Consider the following 17,482-nt stretch of genomic DNA (forward strand, 5'->3'; position numbering starts at 1 on the left):
GCCTCTGTCTCACAGACCCAGGGAACACTTTTACCTGGGGGCCCCTGGAAGCCGCACCCACCAGGCCTGAGTGAAGAAGGGCACACATCCTCCACACCATCCTCCACAGCCAGCACAGCTGTCGCCAAAGAAATCTCATGAATCCTCCCCTTCTCCAGTGGCTCTCTCTTCATCCCTTCATGCTTTCTAAAGGGCAAGCGATGCAAAGAGCAAGATCACTTCTCCATGATTTCCTCTGTAAACCCTGCACTTCAATCTGGAATCCAACATCTATTGTGTCAGTACCTCAGTCGAGAGAGGAAGAGCCCCACTTTACCCTCCCTTATACTTACCTTTCCCACTGTGAAGTTTCCTTTTTTAATCAGGGGGAGAGGAAGCCCTGCTCGACAATGCAGTAACACACACCAAGAGGAGATGACACTTCAGTAAGTCATGGACAGCAACCTGGCATTAGCTCAGTGTTACTAACTCAAAGACTAAGTTGACCTTACATCTTTCCTCACTGGCTTCCAAAGTTAAAAGATTACAGTCTGAATCTTCTTGGGGGGGCGGTGGTGAACCATAAGCTCACTGGTCATTTTCACCAGACACAGTCTTGGAGAGGGAGCTGAACTCTGCATTTTTAGAAGCTTATTTTGGTTTGCATCCTTCATGCTGGCGTAATACTTTACTTAGTAACAAAATCCTGTTACCTTTGGAAGTTTTTCTCGTTTTACCTATTTGTACATCATGCCTCCGAGTTAGAACTCCTGGGGAGTGTAATGACTGAGTGAAGATTCAGGCTGAGCCCTGCTAAGTAACGGGAACACTTCCCTCTGATATGCAGAGGCTACACTCGTAGTTCTGTCTTAACTGGTGGGCTGTATCTATCTCAAGTGCTGTGGCAAGGACCACATGGGCGTCTCTAAGTTGAAAGAACAGCAGGATGGATTAGTGGGATCTGTCATCAGTGTGAGGGAGAAGAGCATGGTGGCATAACCACCACTTTTCTGTCAAACTTACTTCTAAACGATACTTACACTGGCATTCTATGCAGACCTAACACTTCACTGGCTCAGAAAGTTAAGTAATCTTAACAGAATCAAAAAGTACTACAGAATCACCTCATGACAACTAAATTCCTACTATTAACAGTCTTTACAAATTATTCAACTATGTGAAATCCTCATTTAGCAGGAAGCAGTTCGAAACTCACAGATTAAAGACACAGCTGACAAAAAAGCAGCAGAATGGACTGTAGTTTTATTTTGGCTGGGTGGTTCCCTGCCCATCATCGAAGCAGAATGTGAAGAGGGGTGGCTGGTGTTAAGAATGACACTATCAAAAAAGGGGGCACGACACAATGAGAACACGTAAAGCAAAAAAGTATAAAATGCAGACACAACACTCAGAAATACAGCAGTCATCTGCCATCGAGAAATGGTTAAGACTACAGTCCCCATAGGTCTGACGGTTAAATCACACCCAACAATATTTACTTCAAAAAAACAGGGCAGCCCAGCGGCATAATCGTTGGATTCATGCACTCCACTTAGGTAGCCCATGGGTCGCAGGTTTGGATCCCAGGTGCGGACTTACACACCACTCATCAAGCCATGCTGGGGCAGCATCCCACATACAAAATAGCTCAAGACTGGCACAGACGTTAGCTCAGGGCCAATCTTCTTCACAAAAATTAAAACAAAAAACATAAAAACAAAACTGTATTTGTCTTTCCCTGTCTGGCATAACAAGATCAAGGTCCATCCACGTTGTTGCAGATAGTAGGATGTCCTTCTTTCTCGTGACTGAACAATATTCCATTGTATATATACCACATCTTCTTTATCCCTTCACCTGTTGAACATTTAGGTTGTTTCCGTCACTCGGTTACAGTGAATAATGCTGCAATAAACATGGGAGTGCAGAAAGCTCTTCAGTGTCCTGATTTCGTTTCCTTTGGATATACACCCGGAAGTGGGATTGCTGGATCAGATGGTAGTCCTATTTTTAATTTTTTGAGAAACCACTATACTGTTTTCCACAGTGGCCGCACCAATTTACATTCTCATCAACAGTGTACAGGGTTCCCTGTTCTCCACATCCTTGCTAGCACTTGTTATCTCTTGTTTTTTTGATAATAGCCATTCTAACAAGTGTGAGATGATATCTCATTGTGCTTTTGATTTGCATTTCCCTGAAGATTAATGATTTTAACCACCTTTTCATGTACCTCTTAGCCATTTGTATGTCTTCTTTAGAAAAACATCTATTCTGTTCCTCTGCCCAATTTTTACTTTTAAATTTTTTTTCCTTCCTTCTTCCTTTCTTCTTCTTCTTCTTTTTTTTTGCTGGGGAAGATTGGCCTTGGGCTAACATCTGTGCCAATCTTATGTGGGATGCCAGCACAGCATAACAGACTGACGAGTAGTGTAGGTCCATGTCCAGGATCCAAACCCACAAACCTGGACTGCCAAAACAGAGCACACTGAACTTAACCACTACGCCATGGGGCTTGCCCCTTCTGCCCATTTTTTAATTGGATTGGTTTGCTGTTTTTTTCCTTTTCTTTTTTTTTTTCCTCCTGCTATTGAGCTGTATGTATTCTTTATATATTTGGGATATAAACCCCTTATCAGATTTGCAAAAACATGTGGAATACAAAGAAAAAGTCAAACTCAGAAACAGAGATTAGAAAACTGGCTGCCAGGGCCTGGAGGGGGACATGGGGACAGGCTGGTAAAGGGCACAGACTTTCAGCTGTAAGATGACAGGTTCTGAGGAGCTAAGGGATAACACGGTGGCTACAGTTGATAACACTGTTTTATATATTTGAAATTTGCTACGAGAGCAGAAATTAAATGTCCTGACCAAAAGCAAGATAAATATGTGAAGTGATGGATGTGTTAGTTACACTAGATGGTGGGAATCCTTTCACAATGTATACATACATCAAATCACCAAGATGCAGACTTTAAATATTTTACGAATTTGTCAATTATACCTCAATGAAGCTGAGAAACACGTAGGAAAAAACCTGGATATACATGGCACATTATAGAAACAGTTATATCCTAAATAGTTAAAATGCTTCAACTGGTGATACTGAAAGATGCAAACCTACAACTATCTAGAACTTCTCACATTTAAAATTCATCTGGTTCTTAAACTTCAGTAACATCCCATTTACGATGTACTAAATTGTTATTTTTATAAATATAAATAGATCTGTTTTATCACAAGATAAAGGCCTGATGTCTAGTGAGGGCTCTAGGAGACGAGCTATGAGAAACACCCCTACCTCAGGAGGTCCCCCTACCTCCCACCTCCTCAAAAGGGGACAGGACCGGCCTAGCTGGTTCCAGAACACAGCTGGGGCCACACGCACTAGCAGCGGAGTCTCCGGGCAATAAAGAGAAGCACACGCACAGCACGCGGCCGCAGGCTCTGCACCCTGACCCCCTGGATGAGGGCACGGATGGGAGGAGGAGGGGAGAAGATCCTGGCTCTGAGTCTGGCATCAGTGTGAGTGGTGACGAGGGGCCTTCGGCATCTTGGATAGGCCATGTGCTCCCACCAGAGAGATCTACTCTGAGTGTGAAGCATTAATCCACTTCCTAGTATCTCACTTCTTATGTACTATTTTCCTCTTACATTTAGCTCCTTCAGGCACCTAAATGGGTCAGGCAGAGTTTGAAAAGTATTGGATCTCTTGATCAAAATACTATCTCCTAGTACCCAAATCATCACCCCTAAGACTGAGTTTATTTTACAGTAATTTCTTACTTGAAGACATTAAAACTCTTTTGCCATTCTTACTGTATCTACTTAAATTGGAAGAAGAGTATTGAGACCTACACTAGGAATCAGACTTACAAGATAAGATAGAAACTACACTAAAGATGACAAAATTCTAACACAGAGATATGAAACAATTTGCCCCAAATCACATAATTAAGTCCACTGTTGGTCAGTGACCCAACATTCATTCTCCACCGTCTCAGACAAAACAAGCGCATGCGGCCTGGGACCACCACCTTCCCTGAGGAAATGTCAATCACCCCAGCCCATCACGCTTATCATATCCCACACAGCCTGGGACCGCCACCTTCCCTGAGTACATATCAATCACCCTAAGCCCATCACGCTTATCATATGCTCCTTGCTATTTATTGACTGATCTTGTTGTGACAAATGATGTCAAAGTAAAGATGTGCTGGAGCATTTCTGGGAAAGGTCGCCACACTTTTAAGGAGAATCAAGAAGAGATAGTGTCTTTTTGCCTCTAGACATTATTGCATTTTATTATTTATTGTGTATTATTATTGTTTCAGTAATATTATATTATATTATATTGTTGTTTCAACACCAGAAATTGCTAAACCATTTTGTAATTATGAAGGAAATCAGTGTTATGCTAAGGGCAGCAGGACAGCAAATACAGGTTCCTTACATCTTGGTGACATTGCTGAGTCACTGACTCAATCAATCATGGAGTCCACCATCTCTGGACTTCATACATTATGAGAAAATAAATATCATTTTTGTTTAAGCCAAAATTAATCTTCATGTTCTGTTACTTACAGCTGAAGGCATCCTGAGTCAATATTCTATTCCAAAATATATGTCTAAATATACTAATCTTTTACAGAAACACTTCAAAATGATGGTGAAATAGAAGACCTGGAAAAAACAGACAGTGAATGACAATGCCAAGAAGCAATGATGCTCTACAGGGAACAGACCTGAAAAGCAGAGGTGACCCATGAGTGCGCATAATGGCAGGCAACAGTAAGAGCCGGGGTCAGGAGCCTCGGCTCTGGCTCAACCTTGAAGTCGGCTAGATGTGTCCGCACAACCTTGGAAGTTATTCAATCTCTCTACAGTTCCATTTATTCATGAGGAAAATGGGATCATAATATCTTCCTCTTACAAATGTTTTGAGGATTAAAGTAGATAGTGCATGTGGAAGGCTTGGCAGTTTCTGACACACAATAAATGCTCAAAAACGTTATTCACTGTTATTTTTATTCTTTACACAGTTCTTTATGTTTTACAGACTATTTTGATAAGTACCATTTTATTTGATTCTCATAACACAGTGGGTTAAATATTCCCATATTATAGTTAGGAAATAGCCTCAAAGAGGTTGCACATAAATAGTCAAGATTTGAACCCGGTACTTGCATTGTCAAATAAAGCAGCAGAGAATCTCCAGTACAAAATAAAACCACAACTACAAATCTAGAAAGAGAGAAACATAGGGGGAGAGTGAAGTTGATTTACAATGCAGGAAATTGCTAAAGGTCTTAATAACAGTGTTAGGAAAGGAAGAAGCACTGTCAACGAAAGTAAGGAAGAATGGAGATAAAGCCTAAATGTTTGCTCACAGTAACTGGATTTGAAGGTTTAACATACCAGGCATAGCCATGGCTTAACAAGTCAGCAAAAGAAAGGCAATTAGTTTAGCTGAGTAATCCAAACTAAACCTACACTTTAAATCTACTAGCATGGAGCTAGAAAATGAAGGCAACACACACTCAGCTAGTCAACGCATGAAACACTCGCACTAAGGAGTCAAAACAGTTCAGCAGCTGACAACTCTTGCCACCCCTAAAATATATGCCTTCCATTAGATGGCAGTGTGAACTCAGATTTAAATCATCTGAAGAGGGTTAGCCCACACATAGGAAGATCCAGGTCTATAAACTGAGCGGTCAGATATAAAATTAACAGGAGTGTTTGTAACACATCAGCATTCACTTTCAAGTATGAGAACGACCTGCAGGAATGACCTGTGAGCGAGCAAAACAACACAAGTCATTTTGAGGGAAATTCTAATCGCCCCACCCAGAGTGCGGGCCGGCTACAGCTGTGCTGCTGTCTGCATTGAGGAGCACACGTTTCCTGATTTGGAGAGAGAAAGAGGCAAGGCAGGGAGCTGACAGTCAAAGCAGGCTTACGTAGTTCTGTCGAGGATGTATATATTACATTCACTTCTTTTAGCTTCAAGTTTTAGCACCTTTGTTTTCACTTTGCTGTATTAAATATTATGAGCCTGTTTTTGGTTGTTTGTGTGCTGCTGTTGTTTTCTTTTTTTGGTCTGAAACAGTTTCTGGACTTAGGCACTATATCACAGCCCACAAATCTGTTTTTATAAAATTTCTAAAAGGTAAATTTATCCAAGGCTCTTCTCCTCTACACTCATACTAAGCATTACTTTGCCACCTTTCCTTGTTTTCTAAATGCAGCGAGAAAATTGGTCAGCTTTTCTTTCTATTGGAGAGCTAAACTGATGAGAAGAAACTCCAACTTGCATCGCCCATAAAACCCACGTGGAAACAAAACAAGCTTGAGTGGCGCATCCATTGACTACTCCAGATAGCCATTCCCAGGCAATAATTCCACCAAAAAAGTTGTACATCATATAAAAATAGGTTCAAAGCTCCACTTCTATGTCCTCACTCTGATGTATGTACTACCTCCAAAAACATTATTTATAAATATTCTTATGTTAGGCAAATATTACTTTTAAGATATAAAACCTAGCGAAGACTTTTACTCAATATGAATCTGTTTTTACCTTCTTTTTCAGTTTAAATAGTTTGTCTCCATTACAATTTAAGCTGTGCAAAGAACACTTCTATTTGTGACATTAGGTATAATAAATCAGAAATACAGACTTTTTATAAGAAAATCCTAGTCTCAGTTCAAAGTGAAGTTATTTTTGTCTGAGCAATTAGTAACACTTTTATAAGTATCAAGGCACCAGGTGTGCAAAACATTAGTTAAAAATTTAGTAATATGAAGGATGTTAGCAGTCGAAGGAGGCCAATAAATGCCAGTAGTTAAACTTGTGGACTGAAAGACGACAGCATGCATGCTGGGTACATCAATAAAATATTTATTAAACTCGGACTCACACCGAAGAACCACAAGAAAACTACACTGTTACTCTCACTTGCTTTCCATATTCAGATGAACACCACCACACCACAACACCAGGACCCCTCATTGTTCCACACTGTACATCTGTCAGCTGAAGAGAATTTCCATAAACATTCATTGCAATTACCAGGAGCTGATTCATCTTCCAAAGGCGACCTTACTACTTTAATCTGATAATTCATCAGGACCACAGGAGAGTATTTTATAACAAGTAGTCCTAATTCCTCAAACCTTCTCATTTAATATATTTCAACAAGCAAATAATGTTAAAACTCTGTTATTCCTTCTCCAATGACATTTTTTTAAAAATTAAAAATAGGTCCTCTCCAGCCTTTTAATTATAAAAGAAATCCCCAAATGACATTAATAAACAGAAATAAAAGACAGATACTAAGGAAACACTCTTAGGGACTCTAACCTGAATGTAATACCATTCTCTATGGAGACCAAAGCTTCTACATAAAAAATATTAAGTGAATCAGGGAAATAAAACCTAAACCAATATTTTAACATTTTATATTTAACACTTTAACATTTAATATTTTCGCCTTTCCCTTTCCTTTTTTCTCTTTTTTTAAAATAAGTCTTCTCTATCTGAGATTAAAGAATTCAATAAAATTAATGCAGTTTGCCTGACAGTATCTTTAAAAAAATTAAAAGGAACCTGGAAAAGCATTTTTCTGGCCAAAAACATTCTCTTTTCTTGTTTCTATACCTATTCCTACTTTCACCTTTCATTTTCTTGCTTCTTAGTATCTCTATCCTCTCTTTCTTTTGACCAGAAAAATTGCAAAAGACTTTAAATGGGCAAAAAGATGACGGGACAGCCTGTCAGGGCGTGGAGGGCCTCCCAGGGCTCTTGGATTCTGCGGGGATCTGTGCCTTTCTTCGTCTCCACTGTCCAATCTGTTACAGAAACAGAACTACGTGTGTGCAGGACTGATGGTGGATCCCTGGCCATACAAATACCTGTCGGGTGAAGATGCACCTGATTACCACAGCTGAAGTGGCCAATTCTGCATCTTTTAGCATTTCTCATTGCCTATTACATCTGTCCTCTGGAATTCCCTTTGAACTGGTTTTAACATTTGATTGGTTTCCCCATTAATTAATGAATTAAATAAAAGCTCTGACATGTTCATTTTATATTTGCCTAAGAGTCATGATTTTACCTTTTCAAAACTATCCTTTAAATATCCCAGGGCTGAACAAATTATTACTGAAACTTAAGGAACAGCTGGAAAGAAATATTATTGTTGATTTTATCAGCCTTGAAGCACTTCTTGAATTAATGTACTTAATAACTATTTTAAGATTTTAACACTAGTACTCTGAAATCTTAATAGTCATTAAAAGAGATTCTTTTCCTAAGTGTCGGAGCAACGAATAGTACATATGCAAAAAGAGCAAAGAACCCTAGTGATAACGGCCAACATCTACAGCACTTGCGACCAGCGAGACACTATTCTAACGCACTGTTCTCAGCGCGTCACCGAGTCCTCACAACCTCACTGTGACACGGCACTCCATGCTGCACCTCAGGAAACTGAGGCAAAGGGAACTCAGATAACTCTCTCAAAGTCACACAGCCAGTAAGTGGTAGAGCTCTGATTCAAACTGCGAGAGTTTGGCTCCAGACTAAATTAGACCACCTCTCAGAGAAGAAAGAAAGGAAAATTTTTAAAGAGCCAAGCACTTTCAGTGCTATTATTCCTGGCTGCTGTTAACAACGTTACAAAAGGATTATCGGCAAAGGTACTAAGGAAAACTGCTTTTACAGAGAGTTGAAGCCAAACCTTTTTGTGGGTAGCAGCAATAAACAGGAATGATAAAGACAATCGCAAGATGAGAGGACATGAGAAGGTAAAGCGACTAAATAAGGGGTGGGTCATACACCAAAGTAAAAATTAAGGAAATCCATTTTATGATAGTAGACATCCAATTGTCTTGTCCAAGGCTCAAACAAAATTTGTCCAATATCCCTACACTCCTGTGCCCACGTACAAAATAGGTATCTTCCTTAGGAAAGAGCGATCGAAAGGGCCCTCCTGCTCTGCACTTCCGTTGTAAACGGCTTTGGAAAGAAGGTGGCTTTAGAGAGGACTGCAGCAGGCCGGCCGCTAGAACAGTTCACTCTCAACTGCGAAGTCTATTCATGCTTAACACTGGGCTCAAATAAATATCTAGCAATTACCATGCTTTTCTAGACTTTCTTGATCCTTAAACTCTTAATTTACACAGGACTGAAATCCTCAAAACAGCTCCAGAAAGACCCATACTGCCAAAAAGTTTCAAAGACATGACCGAGGACAGTCCAGGCTCACTGAAAGCTGCTGGAAAGCTCCAGGACCTTTTCAACACATGACAACTTCCCAAGACAAACGCTCCTCCCTCTCAGCCGGGGGTAAACTCTAGTAGGTGACAAGGAAGCTTACTTATCTGAACTACTAATGGTCTTCAAGTGTAGGCTTGACAGCTAAATACATAAAGATTAGTGGAGAACTTTTTCCATCCCTAGAAAAACCCAAAACAAAGCTCCGGTCAAAGTATTAACAGAACTAATTTGTCACCTTCAGTAAGTGCTTATGGAGACTCATTCATTATATAACTTCATAAGCAGAATCACTAAGGTCAGAAAATAAATTAGACATAATTAATGTGTTAGATGAATTGTTTAAGTAAGATGTAAGGTTAAAGGTACTAATTATAAAAGTTACTAAAACATTATACTAGGCAGTGAGAAAAGAAAATTCTAGGTTTGGTTAAAGACATCTTGAAAGATATTATTTACCTACCACAATTCTGGTAAAATAAATAAGTCTGGAGTAAGAATCAATTATAGGTCGGGGTTACAAACAAAAGGAGAGACTACACTGGATCTAATTATTCTAAAACATTTCCCAAAAATATCAAGCAAACGGAAAATTCTACTTTGATTTCAAGTACCATCTAAAAATTTAAACTTACCAACTCCAAATAACGTATTTATTCTCATATCACTAAAAGTACTAGTTACTAAAAATTTCAAGACACTTTTCTTCTTCACCAGGTGTAAACTAAGAGGACTAAAGAGGTAAGCATTTTTTGCCAAACGTTTTAACTAATTGGAAAGTTCACTCCCGGCAAAGCCGACCGGGCTTTGGAAACAACACTTGTCTCTCAACAATTGAGTCTTCAATTATGCTTCCCTGGATGTTTCTGGAGTTTGACTCTCTTCACTCTAAATATATAAAACTTTCCAGCAACTAAAAATAAAGAAAACTGAAGGCAAGACAGTACTCACTTTTCAATCTCAATGCCGAGGGGGTTAGAAGGACGTAGGGACAAGGGAGGAATTCCTTTATTCCTGTCAGTACGCATGTCATAATAATTCATTTCATCAACCCACACAGCAGACTGATCCAGAATACCTACCCAAATGAGAAGAACATCCTTAGTAAGACAGAGACTCCCCCACGACTTTCTAAGTCTCGCCAAACTCCTTTACTTTTTAAAGACCTAATATGAAATGCACACTAAGGCAATTTTTAAGAGATTTGAGGGCACAAAAGCTGAGTTTTATTTTGTTTTTTTAATGGCTGGTGGCTTGATTAAAAACACTAAGAATCTATAAAAAGGCAAGAACAACACTTCTTGGTTCACTTTCATTGTACATTATTCAAGACAGAAGACAAATTAAGCCTCTGAGAAAACGTTCTGCTAAAACAAATGTATTTTACAAATAATAAACAGTACAATTAGTTTGGTAAATTCAACAAAATATATATATTTTATATAGTTATATAAAGAAATCCTTATATAAAGAAATCAATCCTTCTATAAAGGAATCAGACAACTTCCAAGGAATGCATGGCTTATGCAAACTAGGATATTCAAAAGAACGACTGGGAGGATCCTGTGAACAACACAATCTCTGAAACAGTACCCTCTTTTACGGGACCAAGCTCTTTGCCATCTACCTTGGCACAGGAAGACCACTTACCACCTCCAGACATGGGCTGCGCAGAAATGGGCAAAGCACCAGCACACAGAGAGGAGGGGTTGGGAAGTCTTCACTGAAGTATTTGATCCCAGGCACCTTCTAGCTGTGGGACCCTTTGTGAACCCACTAATTCCACCAGCACCCTCAGTTCCGCCAGGATGCAACAGGAGACTCTGCCAGAGGAGACGCTCAAGTGCACATCCTCCAGAGCTCAGTTCCATAAGCCTTCATTGAGCCCACACTGTGCTGCATCCTCTTTCAGGGCTTTCAAATAAGTTTTCTCTATCTACTGTATAAACGTGATGGAAGATGATGCTGGATTCTGTCAAAATGTCTTAAATTTAATTTAAGCTAAATTATTTACTTTTCTATATAGGAGAAAAGTACAGCCTGGGTTTAGTTATGCCTGTCATATTCCTACATCATACAAACATTTATCAAGTATTGACCTTGAGCAAGAAATGACAGGACCACAAAGATGAACCTGACATTTTAGTAGGGGAGGTGGCCATGCACAGAAATAGCTACGAAAATAATAATTAAAAATTATTAACTTATGGAGCACTTACTTTGTGTGAGCACTTCACATGCATGTCCTAACGCATTTACCCCTGTGGGGTGTGTAACACTATTATTCCACTTTTACCCACGAAGAAACTAAGCACCGAAGTACCACCGCTAGGAGTGCTGGAGCACAGATCAGCATCCAGAGTCGGGCTCCTCAGCCCAACTTCTTAACTATGCCTAATATGGAGGCAAGTGTTAAGTGCATAAAAAAGCAACACACAAAGTGCTATGGGGTACAAAGAGCGGTTCTTTCTAGTTTGGAGGGCTAAAGGTACACCAGACTAGCAACATTGCACACAGGCCTCAAGGGATGGGGAAAACAAAGAAAAAGAGAGCATTATTTACATAATATTGCTGTTAATTTGGCCAAATTGGGAGGATGTGTCACCTTAAATCGTAACTGTATAAAAGAAAGAAATGCAATTATTGTATTCAAGATCAAGGAACTAAAATTGGCATATCCAAATGTTAAATGAGCAGACTTTGTAAAGAATTCAGAGTGACAGTTCTCTCCTGATCATCACCCTTAGTTTCACAGACTGTGATCAGGAAACTGCCTTTTGAACAGTAATGTAGATTTAACCAATATCCTATTCCTGTCCAAATAAACATGAACTGACTCTAAGTTAATGAGATACGAGAGGAGGTAAATTTTATACTAATCTATCAGCTTTAAATTTTAAAAGACAAACTATTTTTATTTTCTTCTTTAGAATAAAGTCATGAAAGACGATACCTATTTTTTCAGGTTTGAGGAGCTTGAAAGAGACTGTTGAGGTTCCTTTGCCACCTGACTTGGTTGTGACAATAATGTCTCCTTTGTCATTTTTGGCTTGTCCCACTCGACATACTATTTTACTTGGTGACATCCATTCTGCCGTCAGGAGGCAATTATGTCCACAAATTGTCAAACCTGCAAATAAAAGCATGCATGTAACAAAGTTCAAAAGAACAATGAGAAGGGGGGGCGCCCAGCCCCGTGGCCTAGCAGTTAAGTTTGGCACCCTCCACTGCAGCGTCCTGGGTTCAGCTCCCGGGCACAGCCCTACACCATTCATTGGCAGCCAGGCTGAGGCAGCGACCCACATACAAAATAGAGAAGACTGACACAGCTGTTAGCTCAGGTGAATCTTCCTAGGCGGGGTGGGAGGAGGGACACAAAGCAATCATACGACTTAGACATGTCTATTACATGAAAAGACAATTCTTCTCCTGTTAGTAATACCAGGCCGTTTTAATGAACTGAAAAATAAATCTAGAAATAACATTTCCTTGTTCACTAGTTTGTTATTTCTATTACGGAGTACACCCAATATTATTTGCAAATATACTGCTGTCTCTATAGATTTTTATCTATTCTGTTTTTTCTCTAATATTTAAGACTTCTTTTAGATTATATTTAAGTTTCTTCAAACATCAATGGGATCAGAAAATGATGACCATAATAATTATGTGTAGGCATTCCAGATTACTTAGACTATGAGAATCTTACATTGCTCTCATAGGTGTTAGAAGGGGAATTACTGCTATTATTAAAAGTGTAAGTTATTGATATCAGATTCTGAAGTATATTAATAAATGTATATATCACTCCCTAAAAATATATTCATCCATCTTCCTGAAAATAATCAGCAAGTACTTTTACTAGTGTTCAATCATACGTGGTATTACAGAATGAACTAAATTAGATGCTTTATGCTTTATTTTCAGCATAGCCTGGAGTCTGGTAAATGTTCTTAGCATTACTGGATGACTATTACATTTTTCTATCTGCATATCAGTCCTAGAATGGCAGTTCATGCTGCGCTAGGGTTCCCTAATGATACTGTCACTATACTACGTTCTGCTCTCATAGAAAACTGCGACGTCAGCTCCCAAAAGGTCAACTCCTGCCTGGCACCTCCGGCTCAATGCCATGTAAATCACAATGTAGGCAGGAAGCAAACAGGGAGGCACTGAAAGCCTGCAGTGAGGAGGGCATGAGTCAGGCAGAACACACCACCACGTGGACACGCTAGTGCCAGCTAGTCTACTCGCTTATTTCCTTTCTATTTCCCACTTCCACAAAAACAGAGACCCATATAATAAATATTCATGGAGAAAATAAATCAGAGTGTACACGGCAAAGACGCAGACACTTCACATTTTCTTTTCTCACTAACATTTTACACTGCTCGGCAGTCAAGTTTGCCAATTGCAATTTTTTCCAGATACCAGGAACATCTCAACTAATGTCAAATTTGGACGAAAAAATGTAGGGAGAGATTCAAGTCATCTTTTGTTACCACTTAAAGCACCATTTAGTAAGAACATTATATTAACCATAAGGAAAGAAAAACAACTACGTACATTTTAAAGACATATTTACATCTATTGAAATAATGAATTTTAGAGATTTCCCTAAGACATCTATTATTCATTCACATATGGATTTTTGTTTTTCCAATAACAGCACTTAAAGGTTCCTTTAGGACTAACTTTTCTGTTGGTTTTTTTAAATGTGTAATGACATTTACACATTTTTAAATATATTCATAATTCAAAATTATTTTAAAAAATAATTTTGTCTTTGATATATTTTCCTGACATCAATTTTTATCATGAAAAATTTAAACAATTTAAGCAACTGAAAGCACCCTGTAACTCCTCTCCGTCCCCAAGAGAAGTGCTGGCAAACACTTCAACGCACGTTTGCGCCAATAATTTTTAGGCACACATACAGCAACAAAATGAATGGGAAACGTTTTCGTTTATAAACTGTTTAATTATAGATGGTGGATATTTTGATAAGACTCTAGGTCAATACATAACTTAATATTTTTAAATTTTATAATATCAAAAAGATTCTTGTGATTTTAAACATTAACTCACTTCAGAAAGGAGAATAACTCCTCATTTACGTCAGGGCTTAATGTAAAATCATTCCTAACACAAGTTCCCTGCTGGAGATCTATCTTTGACTGAAACTAAGGAATGGAGCAGATTTCAGATATACAGACATTAAGTCTTAAAAACACATTCAGATGAGTCAACTTGAAGGGTATCAGTGAAGGTACAAGTTGGAAAAAAGCTACCTAGAACAACAGTTTATCCATCTAGCATACGTACTATCAAGACTCCTCTGACTTAATATCTGCTCTGCATTTTAACTAAAAAAAATTAATAATCACCATCTAATTTTAAACATAGATTCAAAAGGATGATTTTCAATGTCATGAAAATTAAATACAATCCTAAGACCCATTTCTTAAGCACATTTTTGCTAAGTTACCGAAAGCTAAATAATCTGCTTCATGAAATAAAATAACATCTTCTTTTCTTAAGTAACTTGTAGAATGTCAAATAAACTGTTTTTATAGTATTTTACTTGGCAGTGTAGACATTATCTGAGTTAAAAACACTTAAATTACTTAGTAGGTTAAGTTTGCTTTTTTAAAAAATGGTTTCTTGGCAATACATAGGCAGGTTGAAAGCTGAACTAGCAAGGTTTATAAGAGTAATATACACTTAGTCGAATAAGAATAGCACTGCCTGAAGCTACAGCAAGATTAAAATTTACACAGATTAGTAACTGTCATGTTTCAGAGCTCACAATGTCTGCCAGTTAAAATTTGGGACACAACTTCCATCTGTATGGTCTATTTCCAGCATTCTGGGGATTTTTCCACTCTGGATAAAGAAAAATCTGGAATGAGCTATGTCAAAAAAGAAGACATGGGATTAGATGAAACTATCTTCATAAAAACAATTAACTTAAGTTATATTTATTGAAGAAACAAAACATATAGCTAGAGAAAACAATATAACCTGAGACATATTTAAATAACACTGGCGAAAACAATTAGTTGGAAAGTACAAAACTTGGTTATGAAACTTAGTGCTGAGACTTCTTGACTCTCTTTTCAAAGGGTTTTCTGGATGGCCAAAGGCCCATCTGTCAACCAGCAGCTACAATGCAGGAAAAACAAGTGTCAACTCATGCTCTCCAGGACGGTACCAAAGGGTCCCTCAGAGATTAAGAAATGAGTCAACAGAATGTCTGAATCCAGATAAACTTATGTGGGGACTCAGAACATATATTCAGCAGCATATACTGGAGTCTCTGCCTTCCTCGTTCTGAAAGCATCTGTATAACCTCATATAGAATTCACAGAAAAATAATCCTAACTCACCATACAATTAGATTATAATTTGCTCTCTACCCTGGCTATTCCGGACACTCATTTGTATTTTAAAAAAAAAAAAGATTAGGCTCTCTCTTTAGAGACTGAGACCCTAGCAGACCAGAGCATTTGTTTTCAGGTTTAGAGGAGATTAAGATAAGCCAGGAGTGAGAGGCATGCTCACATAAGCCAGCAATAAGGGACCTCCATGCCTGGAAGGTGGGAAACACACTATGCCAACCAACACATTAAAATATTTATGCAGTGCCAACAGGAAGCATAGTTCTCTATCATTCACGTCCTCGAGCTTAAGACAAAAACATATGGAGCCTAAAAAACTAAATAAAAAGACAGATTAACATGGATGGGAATTATTTTGAAGAGATTTTTTTGGTTGTAAATCTCAATCCTTGGCAGGCAGAGACTCCTGGTATTTCAGATCAATGGTGGTATTCTCAACCATGATGGAGCATCGACATGGCAGAGAAAAGGAAACGAACAGATCCGTAGGTCATGGCGAGGATACACACCTGGTCAGAACAGACAATCTCTCTGGGTGGAGGGCAGTGAGAGCCAAGTGGTACTGACATCACCAGCACATGGAGTTCAGATTTGATGGGAAGAGCAATAGAGCACAAAAGAGACATAATTCAGAGCATTGAGAAAGGATGCAGACAGTTGTATAGAGAGGGAAAACTAAAGAGAGCAAGAATAGCTATGAGGCTGTTTTGGCAACCCGAGCAGGAGAAAACAAAGCTTAGGAAATGGAAGCAACTCTCAGGCCAGGAAACTTTCTGAAGGCTTTGATGAAAGACAACACAGACAAGATAAAAGAATGACTTTAACAGAAAAATCAGAAAAACAAATAATTCTTTCATTTTTATTCAGATCATTCTGTATAGACCACAATGATGTTTTTCTATCACCTTCACGATCTCAAAATAATATATCTTACCTCAGTTGCCCAACATAAAAATGAGTTTACCATGGACACATAGCATAGTCCTCGCCCTTACCTATGAGGTCAGTTGGGCCAGTGCCCAGGTTTTCTCCTCTAATTGTGACCTTTGTCCATGGTATTCCTTCATTTGGAGAGATGCCTGTCACAAGAGGGGGCTGTCGTGATCGAGACATTGTGCTTTGTTAAGCAAACTGGAGATGTAGTTACAGAAGTAATCTGTTAAAAGAGAAAGGAAAAAAAAAGGATTAGTGCCAACTGAGATTAGCATTGACTAAAAATACAAGAATGCTAGACATTCAGTACCAAAATATAAAAAGTATTCTTAAACACACAGTTTTGATTTTTTTAGCTGTGATTTAGCCTCTCTGCCAACATCTACTGAACATTCAGTTTACTAAGGACACTTTAGTTAGTTCTGCAAGAGAAATATCATAACAGTAACAGAAAACTAAGCCCTTGGTTCTAGAACTTTCAATATCATGACAGATAGAGCCTAATGTCACCATTTAGCTCCATGCCTACGCCTGCCAAATCCCAAATACACACTAAAAACTCTTCTACTCTGAAAGTTGTTTAAGGAAGATATTCTGATTCATTATATTCATAAAAATTAAAGTGCATTTATATTCCTACCGATGTACTGAATTTCACTTCATTTTTGCATTATACTTAGTAATAAGAACTCTTTTTTACTGTGCTCAAATAAATATATTGACATTGTTACAAAACCTAGAATGCAGACAGACATACAGGCAGAAGTGTGAATTTGCTAACTGTTCTAAATATAGCAAAGTTGCTAAAAGTGCAGCTTCTAAGGTCAAATACACCTGAGTTCAAGTCCTGGTGTTCCAATTTACTCATGCTGTTCTAAACCTCTGTTTT

The 17,482-nt window shown here is 38.5% G+C and overlaps 1 protein-coding gene across 39 annotated transcripts in view; it reads right to left on the reverse strand.

Annotated features, from left to right (window-relative positions):
• EXOC2 (exocyst complex component 2) overlaps positions 1-17,482 on the reverse strand; it is a 206,597-nt gene that overhangs the window by 133,976 nt on the left and 55,139 nt on the right. For all 39 annotated transcript variants that reach the window (XM_070244020.1, XM_070244032.1, XM_070244019.1 and 36 more), the window contains 3 exons: positions 16,656-16,816; positions 12,213-12,389; positions 10,211-10,337 (listed from right to left, as the gene is read on the reverse strand). In XM_070244020.1, coding sequence (XP_070100121.1) covers positions 10,211-10,337; positions 12,213-12,389; positions 16,656-16,773 — 422 coding nt within the window. In that variant the 5' untranslated portion in view covers positions 16,774-16,816. The remainder of the gene's footprint in view (positions 1-10,210; positions 10,338-12,212; positions 12,390-16,655; positions 16,817-17,482) is intronic.

The sequence above is a fragment of the Equus caballus genome, chromosome 20 (genome assembly GCF_041296265.1).
Source record: "Equus caballus isolate H_3958 breed thoroughbred chromosome 20, TB-T2T, whole genome shotgun sequence".
Classification (NCBI taxonomy): domain Eukaryota; kingdom Metazoa; phylum Chordata; class Mammalia; order Perissodactyla; family Equidae; genus Equus; species Equus caballus.